The 12,656-nt window shown below is 41.7% G+C and overlaps 1 protein-coding gene across 1 annotated transcript; it reads right to left on the bottom strand.

Annotated features, from left to right (window-relative positions):
* Window positions 1–8,183: 8,183 nt before the first annotated feature.
* txnipa (thioredoxin interacting protein a) lies at window positions 8,184–11,420 on the bottom strand. The gene is made up of 6 exons (XM_054606027.1): window positions 11,023–11,420; window positions 10,569–10,644; window positions 10,300–10,447; window positions 9,836–10,195; window positions 9,428–9,730; window positions 8,184–9,317 (listed from the first exon to the last, which is right to left on the bottom strand). The coding sequence occupies exons 1-6, from the start codon at window positions 11,276–11,278 to the stop codon at window positions 9,270–9,272; spliced, it is 1,191 nt and encodes a 396-aa protein (XP_054462002.1). The 5' UTR covers window positions 11,279–11,420; the 3' UTR covers window positions 8,184–9,269.
* Between the last annotated feature and the right edge of the window lie 1,236 nt (window positions 11,421–12,656).

The raw sequence follows: 12,656 nt of genomic DNA, 5'->3' as shown, positions 1-12,656 counted from the left end.
ATTTTTATCTAAACTGACCATAATTTACTAAATGAACATCATGCTGTATTGAAGAATTGAAACTAGAGATTGAGACCATAAACTCATGTTTACAATGTTTACATAGCTCCAGATATTTCACAGTTGTTCTTCTCTTTTCAGTCTGAAGTCCTCAGACAAGATCCTGCTAGCTGTTCCCACACTAGATTAATGAACATTTGTTTTATTTGATGGATGGTTCATATTTTTTTGGTGTTCATTTTATGACAGGGGTCTCTTTGACAGATCATTTTATTTAATGGGGGCCGCAAAATATGTAATTCTGTAGAGACGGATGTGTAGCAGAACCAGATAAGGACATAGTGTCCTGCCTTTTTAAAGAAATTCCACCAAAATACCAAAAGTGAAAGTAAGCCCAGCACAGTGAGAAGAAAGTCCCTGTGACACCAGCTCATTGCAGCTCTAAAAAAAACCACACACTTCCTCCAGGGAGGAATGCATGCCTCATGCATGAACAACGACTTCAGCCAATCACGGAACGCATGGCAGCAGATTTCAGCCAATGGGTGCTGTTTTCAGCAGACAGTCGTAGAGAGAGGAGTTTGTTTGGCTGGGTGGATGTAAAAGCAAGGGATGTGTGGAAACCTGTGAAACTTATGAGAAGAAGTGAAAATATTAAATAAATAAATACAATTTGAGTTGTGCTGTGTTCACACTAACGAAAAGCCAAGCCTGGACAGCTACATTGACTACGTTTACGTGCACCAAAAGTCAGGTTTTATCCTACACCGAAAAAAACAATATTCCTAATAAACTGTAGTACTTCAATGTTTTGCTCTGAAGTAGAGGTAGAGTAGAGTAGAAGTACATTTACTAGTAAACAGATAAGTTGCATAATTCCTGGTGCTTTTGGGGACTTCCGTAGGTTATTTTTTGATGTACCATAATTGAGTAATAATAGTAAATCAAGTCTAAATTTTTCATATCTAAAAATCATTGTAAATCTATTGCTGTGCGGGGACCTTTTAGTTGGGTCTGATTCGATGTGGCTTGCTTTCCCTTTCTCTATATTTTCTCTAACTGGGAATGTTGATATTTTGCAGTGGTAGAAGAAGTACACAAAACTTTTTTTCTGAAGTACAACTTAAAAGTAAAACTCAAGTACATTGTGCATTATAAGCACTTGGTGGAGCTTTATATTTGAATATGATACTGAATAGTTTAATGAATAATAATGCATCTTACTATAATTGTTATATTGTGTGAGCCAAATCTGAATCTGCAAAGTAACAAGTAACATTTCTCTGTCAGGCAACTGTAGTACTACATTGTTTACCTCTGAGGTGGAATTATAAAGTAAGAAGTACACAATTTAGTTGCATTTTCTTTCCAAGTTATTTTTGGTAACAATGAGAGCAAATTTCCCCCAAGCTATTGTCTACTACAGCTAATGGTAAATTCTGCCCTTGGTGTTATTTTCCCCATGAATCAGCCTATTACACTATTATGTCTGAGGGTGAGTAGCTGTGAAGGCATGGCAGGTGTGTTGCTGAGGACCCAAGTGTCAAGTGGGAACTTGTTTTTATGAGTGGTTCTCTATAAAACTGTAAGCAGCAACACCACAGGCCAAGCTATTGGCCCGTTCTGAACAGGTATTTCTAATTGGTTACTGCACAAGTACCCCCCTCCCCTTAATTCATAAACTGATGAGTGTACTAGTCATTCTGAGTGCTACTCAGCCTGGGGAGTCATCACATGATGGCGTCATCAGGGTTTTCTCATCCTGGGCCCACAGCTTCTGTTGAAGGCTGGAGCTGTGCACTTTGACAGATGTGGGCATTAACCTGGCACGGAGGCTAAAGACAGTATCTCCCTGCATTATGCAAAGTGTAGTGTTTTCCAAGCTTGACCTGGACTAAAAGTCAGAATATCATCTGTCTGTTGTGAGTCCGCCATCTCTATGTACAATATTAAATGACTGGAGTATACATTTAATTGCTTTTTATTCACATGTAGCTTTATTCAGACAATTCAATTGTGGAATTAAATGAAGGATGCTGTGAAATATGCCAGTAAGTTAATTATGTTGTTTAAGACATTCATTAAACTGTGATGATTTCAGACACTGACTGAGTCCATGTCTTTATCTCATAACTTTGGAGATGACTCTGAAGGCAGGAATGAAGTGTTTCTATTCATATTGAGTAACTTCATCTCACTAAACAACATCACAAGTTTAAAGAATACAATAAATATACAGTATAATATCAAGTACATGAGGCTCATGACCGGACTTGCTGTGTAGGCACAACAAACTTCCTGTTATGAATCATATTGAGGGAACGAAAAGAGGGAGGAGGAGGACGTAGATGAAACCAGTTGAAAGGCTCTGTGTGTGGGGGATGTTCTACCCGTCTTGTGGGGACATAAATCTGAATAGACAGTCACATTGCCTTTTATTGCATTTCAATAATGTAAGTCATTACATTTTGTAGTAATGCAGGTGTTAGGTGAGTTGTTTAGATTAAGGTTAAGGCAAGGGTGAGGTTCAAGATCAGGCTGGTAGCGGAGTGTGTGTGTGTGTGTGTGTGTGTGTGTGTGTGTGTGTGTGTGTGTGTGTGTGTGTGTGTGTGTGTGTGTGTGTGTGTGTGTGTGTGTGTGTGTGTGTGTGTGTGTGTGTGTGTGAACATGCAGCTGTCGAATGCACCCTTGTGAACAACTGAGAGGCGAGTGCTCTCCACTCCTTCAGCCAATAACAGGCGATGGCGGAGGATGGGGCAGGGCATTGAGCATGCTGGTATCATGACATGATGGTAATGATTACATAAACACACACACACACACACCCACCCACACCTTAAACTTAAGAGCATGTTGTGTCAGGTTAGTGTAAAAAGCTCAGAACAAAGGAACTACAAGATGTATTATAACAACATAATACACATCGACCTACAAGTGAACTTTACATCCCCAAGTTTTCTGTAAATTTCAGATGTGAAACTATCACAGGGAACAAAACATACAGAAAAACAGGAACCCCTTCTAATCAAATAATGTACTCTATTAATATGCTACCCATGTTCAACTGCTGTGTGAAGGGAGAAAGTGATGCTTCATTTAAGGCCGGATATCACTTAGACCTGACCTACAGACAGATGACAACTTTAAGTTAAGGGCTCAGTAATGACCTAAAACAGCTGGTCACTGTCATTTTTCATTGATTTGATGGGGACTATTTTCAGCAGCGGATTAATCCACATTTGGTGCTCTTGTGAATATTTGGGGCAACAGGACGGTGTGTGTGGGATTGAGTGAAAATGAACTACATGTGACTCAATGCTACAGTGTGGCTCATTGAACATTCAGACTGTCAGAGGGAATACTGGTCAGCGCCCGTCAGCTGACCCTCCTTCTCGACTCCTTGTGGACCAGGATTGGCTGTAGGTCAGAGGCTGTCGACCTTTGGTGAACTACTTTTGCTAACAGGAAATTAATTATATTCAATGATATCAGCATTTAAACATCTTTTAACAGAGATAGAGAGAGGAGGAACTACACTCTGCTGACAGTGAGAAAGCAGGATTACAGTTGGTTTTTTTTTACAGTTTTTGGACAACAAAGGAGCTCAATGGCACAAAGGAAGAATAAATATCAGGCTTTTAAAAACACCAAATACTTTTAAGAATATACATTCATTGTTGGTTTGGCTCTGCACATGGGCTTTATTGGCATTAGAAAACATAGAGTATAACCAGACGGATCCTTCAAAGGAAAACCCCCAATAATTGAGAGTTGACCACACAATGAAGGCAGATGCTTCTATACAGGTCAAAGGCTCCTTGAATTATTTTATCTGAATCACGTGCTATGGGACATGTGGGACAGCCCTCTCCAACGCTATCATTTGCAACATCAGATGAGGAAATGTCTTTGTGAGAATGCTCCAGTTTCGTTTGCCACATTCGGAGAATCTGTGACAAGGAGCACTGATGTTGTTATGGAAGTAACACATTTTCATAGCCTTTTTCCCCCTGTAGTTGGTCAACCATCAGTATGTTAGAGTATATCATGCTATCAATTCAATGATCAGACAAGTCTGTGAAAAGATGGATGGATAGAATATGTTCAGTAGTTCATCTTTCTGTAGGACAATGAGAAGCTTTAAAAGAATCTGATAGAATGGCAGTGAACTGACACTGTCTCAGTAGGGCTTAAAAAACAGAAGCCTCATTTACAGCCGATGTACTCATCAATTTAAAATTAAAAAAAATACAGTTTTTTTTATTGTAAGAATGATGAATCAAAACCAAAAATGATTTTTGATCATTTTTAATAATTAAAATGTCCTGTTGCATCCGTTGTTTGGTGTTGTTCTGCTCTAATGAAAATGAATTCATCCTGGGTAATGGAAAACTGACTATCAGTTTCTCCTCCATGTTAGTCTTTCTTGGAAATCTGATGTGGGACATGTGTGCAGTATTTTCCATGCACATGTCAGTCAAACAGACACTGGGTGTTTCAATTGTTAACACTTGCTCTACATGTGACTAGGACAAGACCCCAACTGGCTTGCCCTAGCTAGTATCATTGCCAATTGTATAGACAAACAAGCATTGTTGGTGTAGTATTTTTAACATGGTTACAAGTTATTTATTGTCATTGTACAACAGGGTTGTGCATAGAAATGCATTTTGTAGTCCAGTTTTCCAACATAAGGAAAATATATGTATTCGATTTTGGAATGTGGAGGATGAATTCACAGCCTCACAGTCTAAAGAAAGAAGCTTCTCTGAAGTGGTGGTACGGCAGCTGATATTTCTGTATCAGACAGCAGCAGGGTGAACAGACTGTGGCCGGGTGGGTACTGTCTTTTAATAATCTTTAGACTTGTCGCAGGCACCTCTTCTCACTCATATCACTGATGCTTAGTAGATGGTTACCAATGATGTTCTGGGCGGGTTTAATCACCAGCTGGAGAGCTCTCCTGTCCTGGGTTGGGAACATCCCTTGCCTGTTTGAATTTCATAATTTATACCCACTTACGGGGCATTGGTGATATTGTTGAGGTGAGATGGTATAGATATTAAGATATTAAACATGTTCATCCTGCTGCTGTCTGGCAAGAGAGTATCAGCTGTCCTTACACCGGACTACAGAGCAGCTTCTATCCTAAGGTCGTTAGACTCCTGAACTCATTCCCCGTACTCCATCATACCATTTATTTTCTGATTTAGCATAGAGGGACTACAACTAGCATTTTGTCATGCAACCCTGTGTAATAGAATGACAATAAACAAATCTTACGTTATCTGGGAGATACATTCCAGTATGAATAAAGACTGTGCCAGTTTTTCCCAGGATTTTGTCACAGAGAGGACCAGATGGGGCCCTGAATATCCTGGGGTGGCACAACAAAACCAAAGGCCATAACTGAATTTCAGCAAACATTGGGCGAGGGCATGGTACACCCTGGCCAGGTCGCCAGACTTAAGAGTCTTCTATCAACCCAAGCTGCATGTCTTTGGACTGTGTAAGGAAGCCCTAGAACCCAAGAGAACCCATGCTGACACAGGGAGAACATGCAAAATCCATACATAGGGGTCGTTCAGCCCCCTGCTGTGAGGCAACAGTGCTGGCATACCCTTCTCTCTCTCCCAATTTCCAGTCTCTACACTGTCAAAAAAAGGCAAAAAAAATGATTTAATGCTGTTCCAACTCACACAGGCTCTACACTCTGGACTCGATGGGAAATACTTTACTCCAATCCCGAGGATGGATTCGCCCACTGAAAATTAGCATAAGCCTAGCCGGCAAACCAGACATGCCTTATTGCTTGAAAGGATCTTCACAACGCCTGCATTGAGTGTGTCAGCGGTGTTCAGTAACCACCCGCCTGCTCGGCCTGCGGAGCACTGTCCAAGATGGCCTCATCCTACTGTGCCCATTGAGTTCGGTAGAGGGCGGAGCCTGTGTGAGGCAGAACAAAGGTTACAATATTATAACCTTAGTTCTATAAGCACAAGCAGAGCAAACTACCAAGGCGACCCTGCCACTCCTACACTGCTGAAGAGGATGTAAGATAGCTTAGTAGCGGGGTGTGCTGCCTTATAAACTGTGGGGTCTCCACTTATTTGGGAAGGCACTTCCTTATTGGCCTGCTACGCTTATGTAAATGTTCAGTGGGCCTATTTTACTGTTAATGTTACTAATAATTTGATGTGCATTGACTAATACCGGTACAGTTAACATTTTGAGTTTAACAAAAATCCTGTTTTAATGTGTTATGTATCTTAATATACATGTGAGTCATTGTTCTATAGATGTAGTTCTAGCGTAAATTCAATCAGGAAAACTATACTTTTGCAGTCTTAGGCCTGAAGTTAGAGTTAGGGTAAGGCGTCAGCTATTGTATCAGACTGTTGAAGTGTTTTGCTTCATTTTGATAAAACAAGGTTAGAGTCTGTAATAATGATTACAGGCTCTAACCTTGTATGTTGATGAAACAAATTGTATGTTGATGAAACAAACAAATTGTATGTTGATGAAACAAACAAATTGTATGTTGATGAAACAAACAACATACTAATCATTTTGTATCCTTAGAACCTAATCAGTGCGTATATGTATATTTTGTCTTGGGGTTCATCCTCTGTGGAGCAGGAAGGTGCAAAGTAAACTTCGGGGCCTCTGAGGACCATGAATTTCCTTATATCATTATTATATCCTTAATACTAAATATATATATTAATATATATAGTAACTTTCCTCATGCCCATTCTTGGGCTGTGAAGCAGCACTCCAGCCTACAGCACCCTACAGGCCTGGAGCCACAGCCCCCTCACAGAGTGACTCCCAGATAAACAGTTTCCTTATCTGTTGCTCTCAGCAGTTACCAGACGTCAGCAGCACAGAGCAGAGAACATACTTTGAAAAGGAAAACATGCACAGACCTCTTGCTGCATGCCCCACAACAGGAACACTGGATGGAATCATTCTACAGTATGCATCCACTCTTACATCCTAAGAATGGTATGTCTACAAGTCCTGTGTGGGTGCAAAACAACAAGAGCATTAATAAAGTAATTCTAATAGTCATTTATTAATGACAGTTGGTAGACAGGAACATAAAAAATAAAATCATGCAAAGGTAATTAATAAAAGTCTACTGTAGACTGCAAGACTTTTATTAAAAATGCAAGGTTTAGGGGATAGAGCTTCATCTGAGCATCCTTTTCTGCTGTTTATCTTGGTCCGGGTACTGCTGGCACCTGGCACTATCTTTACTTATTAAGCACTTTTCAAAACCACATACAAAGTGCTTAATTCACTAAAAAAAAGACAATAAACTACATATTATGATAACTAAATATGACAAAACAACCATAAAGTGAATAAAAAGCATGTCTGAAATTGTGTTTTTTCTTTTTAAGCTACTTAATACACAACTGAGGGGCCAAAACAGAAAGGGACTGTTCACCTTTATCCACCTTTTAACGATTGACTGAGGAATGGCCAGGAGTGACCTACCAGAGGATCTCAGATGCATTCAGGCTTGTAGGAGTTCAGGAGGTTAGCTTTGTATTGTGGGTCTAACCAGCTACGAGCTTTCAAAATATTTTTTTGAGTCCACTCTAAGGTTGACTGGGAGAAAACAAAGTGATTATTAAAACCGGTGTGAAGCGTTCTCTACTGTTGGACCTGGTCATGTGTCTAGCTGCAGCATTTTGAATTAGCTACAGTTAAGGTTTTGTGGTGTGAGGCATAAGAAGGGTGAACTGCAGTGACCATACCTGGAAGAAATCATCCATCTCTTAAGTTCTTGGCAGATTAAACAGACCTGCTTTTTTTAAATTCTCTTGATTTGAAAAAAAATTCAACAACAGAATTAATTTGCTGGTTAAAGAAGACTCTTCTATGCCAAACCGTAATAAGAGATTGTGCATTGCTCAGAAATGGAGCAAGTGGTTAATACAAAGTCCTTCTATGTGGCAGAGTAATAGGTCATCATTTCCAACTTGGGACTCAATTCTTTGGGTAAAACGTTACTGTGGCGAGCAACATGTTTAAGCATGTTTGGCTGTCTGCTGGGTGAAACACTGATTAAGGCTACAATAAAATGTTTCCCTCAACGAAGGTAGGGCTGAACCAGAACCTTGATGAACAGACCACTGATTGGTTAAACAGAAAAGAGCAGACATGCTGGATATTTTTTCAACATTTCTTTAATAAAAAAGTTAACCCATAGGGTTTTATACAAAAAAATACTTCTTATAAGTATCAAAAATGCATTGCAAACATAGCGTCTCATAAATCAGTCTGTAACAGTGATATTCTTTGCGCCCTGAAGGAACAGAAATTGGGAAACCATCCCAGTGGAGATCTCCCAGTTTAACGTCGTCTTTGACAACTGTTTATAAGATCCAATGATAATCCTCACATAAGGTGCCTCCCTTGATGTAGGAGTGTGTATGCTGTATGGATCATGTTTGGCACTTTACAGCCAACCACCAAGCTGGGACTTGGAAATCAGGGTGAGGTTCCAAAAAGTCTAGAGAGTTTTACCTACAGAAAATCCACTCTCCACATCACAAACATTGTTCAAACTAAAAATGAAATATGGAAAGTCCTGTAGGCAGTAGAAGATCAAAATGCGTCAATCAAAAAGTGCAATAAAATACAGGAATAAGAAAATATGGATGCTGCATTAAGTTCTATTAGCAGCCAGAGAAGATTTTTCTACATGCTGTAATTCTCAAAGGCAACAACATTCCTGACAAATTCTTTACAAACTGACTGGACTTGAAAAAAAGATTGTTTCCTCAATTGAAATCCCTTAAAAGCACAGGGGTTGACAGGAATGTCTAAGCAACATGAGGATATGACAAACCACCCAAATGCAAAGATGTCGCAGCAGACTGGGGGCTTACTCATGCAATGATTTGCCCCCCCCAAGACTCAAGTCATAAAGTGGCTGGGAAGTGAAGAAACCCTGAAAGTTTCTAGTCTGTGGAAGAGACAGCTTATTCAGAAATGTAGCGCGCCCAAGCCTATGTGACTCGACATACTGGTCCATGACCTAAAGAGCACTGGGCGGAAGACTCAAGATCAGCGTAGGTGATGAAGCGCGGTGAAGACTGCTGACAGAGCAGGTGAGCTTCTTTCCACAGTCATGGCTTTACTTCTCCATCCAACACATCTCCTCTGGAGTTTGGACCTTCTGCTCTTTTTCAAGTGCTTAATATGAACGGTCCCTGAGAGCTGGACCACGGTTCTACAGTCCCTGCTGGATTTCAGCAGACCGGCAACATGCGAGCGTTGCCCTTGTACTCCTCATCCGCCTGGAAAAGATTTTGTTTTATTAGATAAAATATTGGCAAAGGCTATTTCTTATCAATTTGACAGCGAGAGCTATGCTCACTTATTGAAACAACTCGGTCAGGACAGCTACCTCAGTGTATGCTGGAGGTGGTGGGAACTGGAAGGCTGGGGCGCTCATGAAGATGGGGCTGTCGTCACCGTCGAAGTCGTCCAGGAGAGGCGTGAGGGGCTGGTCCAGTCGGCAGTCGCGGGTGATGTCACAGTAGCTGGGAGGCTCAGAGGGCATCCTGAGGGACACCCAGCTCTGGGAAGCGCTGCTGACCGAACCCTCCTGGCTGCTCACACTGTTGCTGCGGCTGCCCAGACCAGCAGTACCAATGACCAGAGGCAGCTCCAGGATCAGCTTCTCACTACCAGGGATGTGGATATAAATCTAGCAAAAAGGATCATGAACACATACGTTAGCATTGATTTTCAATTCTCAAAATGTAACAACCCCAAAATATCTCTGGTTTAAATGCAGCAACTGAAAGCTCACCATTAGAGCGTACTCCACACGGATGATGTTGCAGCCCAGCATAGACGGTTTGATCTTTGGCACCCTGATGGTCTTTCCCTGCCAGGCGTCACACATGCCGGAGATGATGTGGTTGCCGCGCACCGAAGACAGCTTCTGACGGAAGACCTTGGTGCGGCCGTTGGCCTGGTAGGTGTGTTTGGCGATGATGGCAGCCTTGGGCACCACGATGCGGGAGCACGTGTTCTCAAACTTTGCGTTGATGCAGATGTCTTCGCCTTCACAGAAGCCGCGGCGGTCGATTTTTGCATTCAGTGACACCTGGCCATCAGGGATGAACATGCAGGTGACTTTCTTCTCCTTCATACCACCTGTGGGAGACTGAGGCGATACAGAGAGAGGTAAGACTCACTTAGTGGAGACCCCATGTCAAACCCATGCGGCACATTATTGTAATGATATAACAGCAGTGTCAGTGAACTCACCAGCAGGTCTGGGGTATTGACATCCAGTGGCTCCTCCACCTCAAAGGGTTTCTTACACTCCAGAATGGGCTGTTGTGGCCTCTCCATCAGGGCCTTCACATAGTACTGGACAAAGCCAAACTTCCCCTTATATGACGACACAAGCTGCCTGTGAAAACACGTGTGAAGAAAATTAAAATTAAATTATAGTATTCTATAAAGTATTCTGTAAACACATTGACATCCAACGATGATGTCATAGTGCTTAAAATAAGAAAACACGGTCTTACCCTTGTTGGGGGAGCTCAAATCCAAACATGTATTCATATTTGTTGCCGGGCCTCAAGACCACTGATCCATCAGAGTCTGGAAAGATAAAAGACAAGAGGATTAAATATGTAGTCTTTACTGCTGACTCTTGTGAGGCTGGATGACACCAGCAGCTGTTAGGCTGTAGGGGATTCCCTCTCGATTGCACTCACAGGGTGAATTGAAAGAAAGGGGGAATCTAAATGAGGGTTCCGGGGAAAGAGGATGTCGCATGTGTACAGATTGTAAGGTAAATTTGTAAATTGTGATTTTTTTTTTTTTTTTTTTTTTTTTTTAGGCTATACAAAATAAATTGAATTGAATTAATGAAGGTGTGCAGTGTTCATTCAGATGAAACTGACAAATCCTACATTGTGACAAAAGTTAACAAAGTTTGACGTGCGACCGGCTGACAATGTGAGAGAGGAGCCGTACCTGTGGGATGGTCGTCCAGCAGCAGAACCTCCTCGTATCTCAGGTACTCGGCCTCCTGTCGACACCGCTGCTTGCCTTTAGCGTACATCACCTTGGCGCTGCCCAGACCCAAAATCCTCAGGGCGGACACGCGCGTCACCTCGTTCACCTCCACTTCTACGCGGCCACTCACCTTGTCCCCACCGCAGTAAAAAGTCTTAGTGGGGTCCGAGAAGATAATTTGAAAGCATTTCATTCTCTTTGCCATGGCCACCATGACTGCTTCTTTGAGATATCCCAACACGCAGAAAAGAACTGAGCCTTGATTGCTGTACGATTTCGTCGCTGAGAAGCAACAGCTTCCGCTTCACTCTGCTGTCAACAAAAGGAACACTGCTGGTTTTATGGGACCAGCCTCATTCGGGACATGAGCAGCCAGAATGAACAGCGTGGATCAGCGCATGCACACTGCTCCCATTGGCTGAAAACCTTTGTTTGTGTCGGCTCTAGCCAATGAGCGCCCGGAACCGACGCGTGGACACCGCGTGGCTGCGAGAATGTAGAGCGTGCTCAGCAGATGTGCGCACAGGAAGTTGAAGGCAGACTCAGGGAGCAGTACATTTGTAGTAAACAGACTGGAGACTATGGAACAACGGTTAGTCATCATGGATGTGACTAAGGAGTATATAAGTGGAGGTGTAACTACACACACATACTGAAACTCCACAGTCTACCTGTACTATCACCAGGGATGTGGTGGGAATAGGCATCAAGAACAAACAAAAATAATACATAGCAACAATAAAATAAAATGTGGCCTTTTTTAAGCCTTTATTAGAGATCTGACTGGAGCAAAGGAAGGAGTAGAGGGGAGAGAGATGGACACTGAGCATTTAGACTCTATTAGGAATACAATACTAACATAATGCATGTAGCAGGGCTACACACATTGTACAAATTATTTTTTATATGTACATGTTATCACATGAATTGACTTCACCCAACTTTGTCACAATTAACAGAGTTTTGTTTATATGCAGCCATAGATTGGTCCTGGAAATCATTCACTGTCAACATTTTTCGTTTGGGCACTCTAAATATCCACACAAGACAACTCATGTGTATGGTATATAGTCCATCCAATTATAATTTGGTTAAGAATAGAATTGTGAAGGATTTGGTTAAGTTGTAAAAGCTTAACAGTTGATTCCTGACCTTGGAAACAGCAGGTAATGAAACAGTCGTTCTGGAGCTTTTGACTGTATCACAGTCCACCTCAGCCTAGTGAGTATACCGAGGCAGAAATCTGAACTCTAAGAGCCTGAGCTCCAGGCTCACTGTGTGATGACTTTTGTTAAGTTAATTGAATGATTTTCTGGAAATATGCACTCCTGAAGCACAAAACAGCTGGCATGATAAGGGCTTATCTTCCACACAGCTTATCTTGGCCAGGCATAGAAAAACTGTCCACACTGCAGAGAGTGGCAGGAATCTTGTGTTAACAATGTTCATAAGGGCCAAGCAGCAAGTCTTTGCCACAAACCCCAAGAAATAAATAGGGAGTGAATGGATGAATCAGCAAACCTGATAGCAACTAAATATTTGAGTTTGAAGTGGAAAAGACTAAGTAAAATATGCATATACAGTATATAAAC

Source organism: Anoplopoma fimbria, chromosome 10 (assembly GCF_027596085.1).
Source record: "Anoplopoma fimbria isolate UVic2021 breed Golden Eagle Sablefish chromosome 10, Afim_UVic_2022, whole genome shotgun sequence".
Taxonomy (NCBI): Eukaryota; Metazoa; Chordata; class Actinopteri; order Perciformes; family Anoplopomatidae; genus Anoplopoma; species Anoplopoma fimbria.
This window is presented reverse-complemented; position numbering and strand designations above follow the sequence as displayed.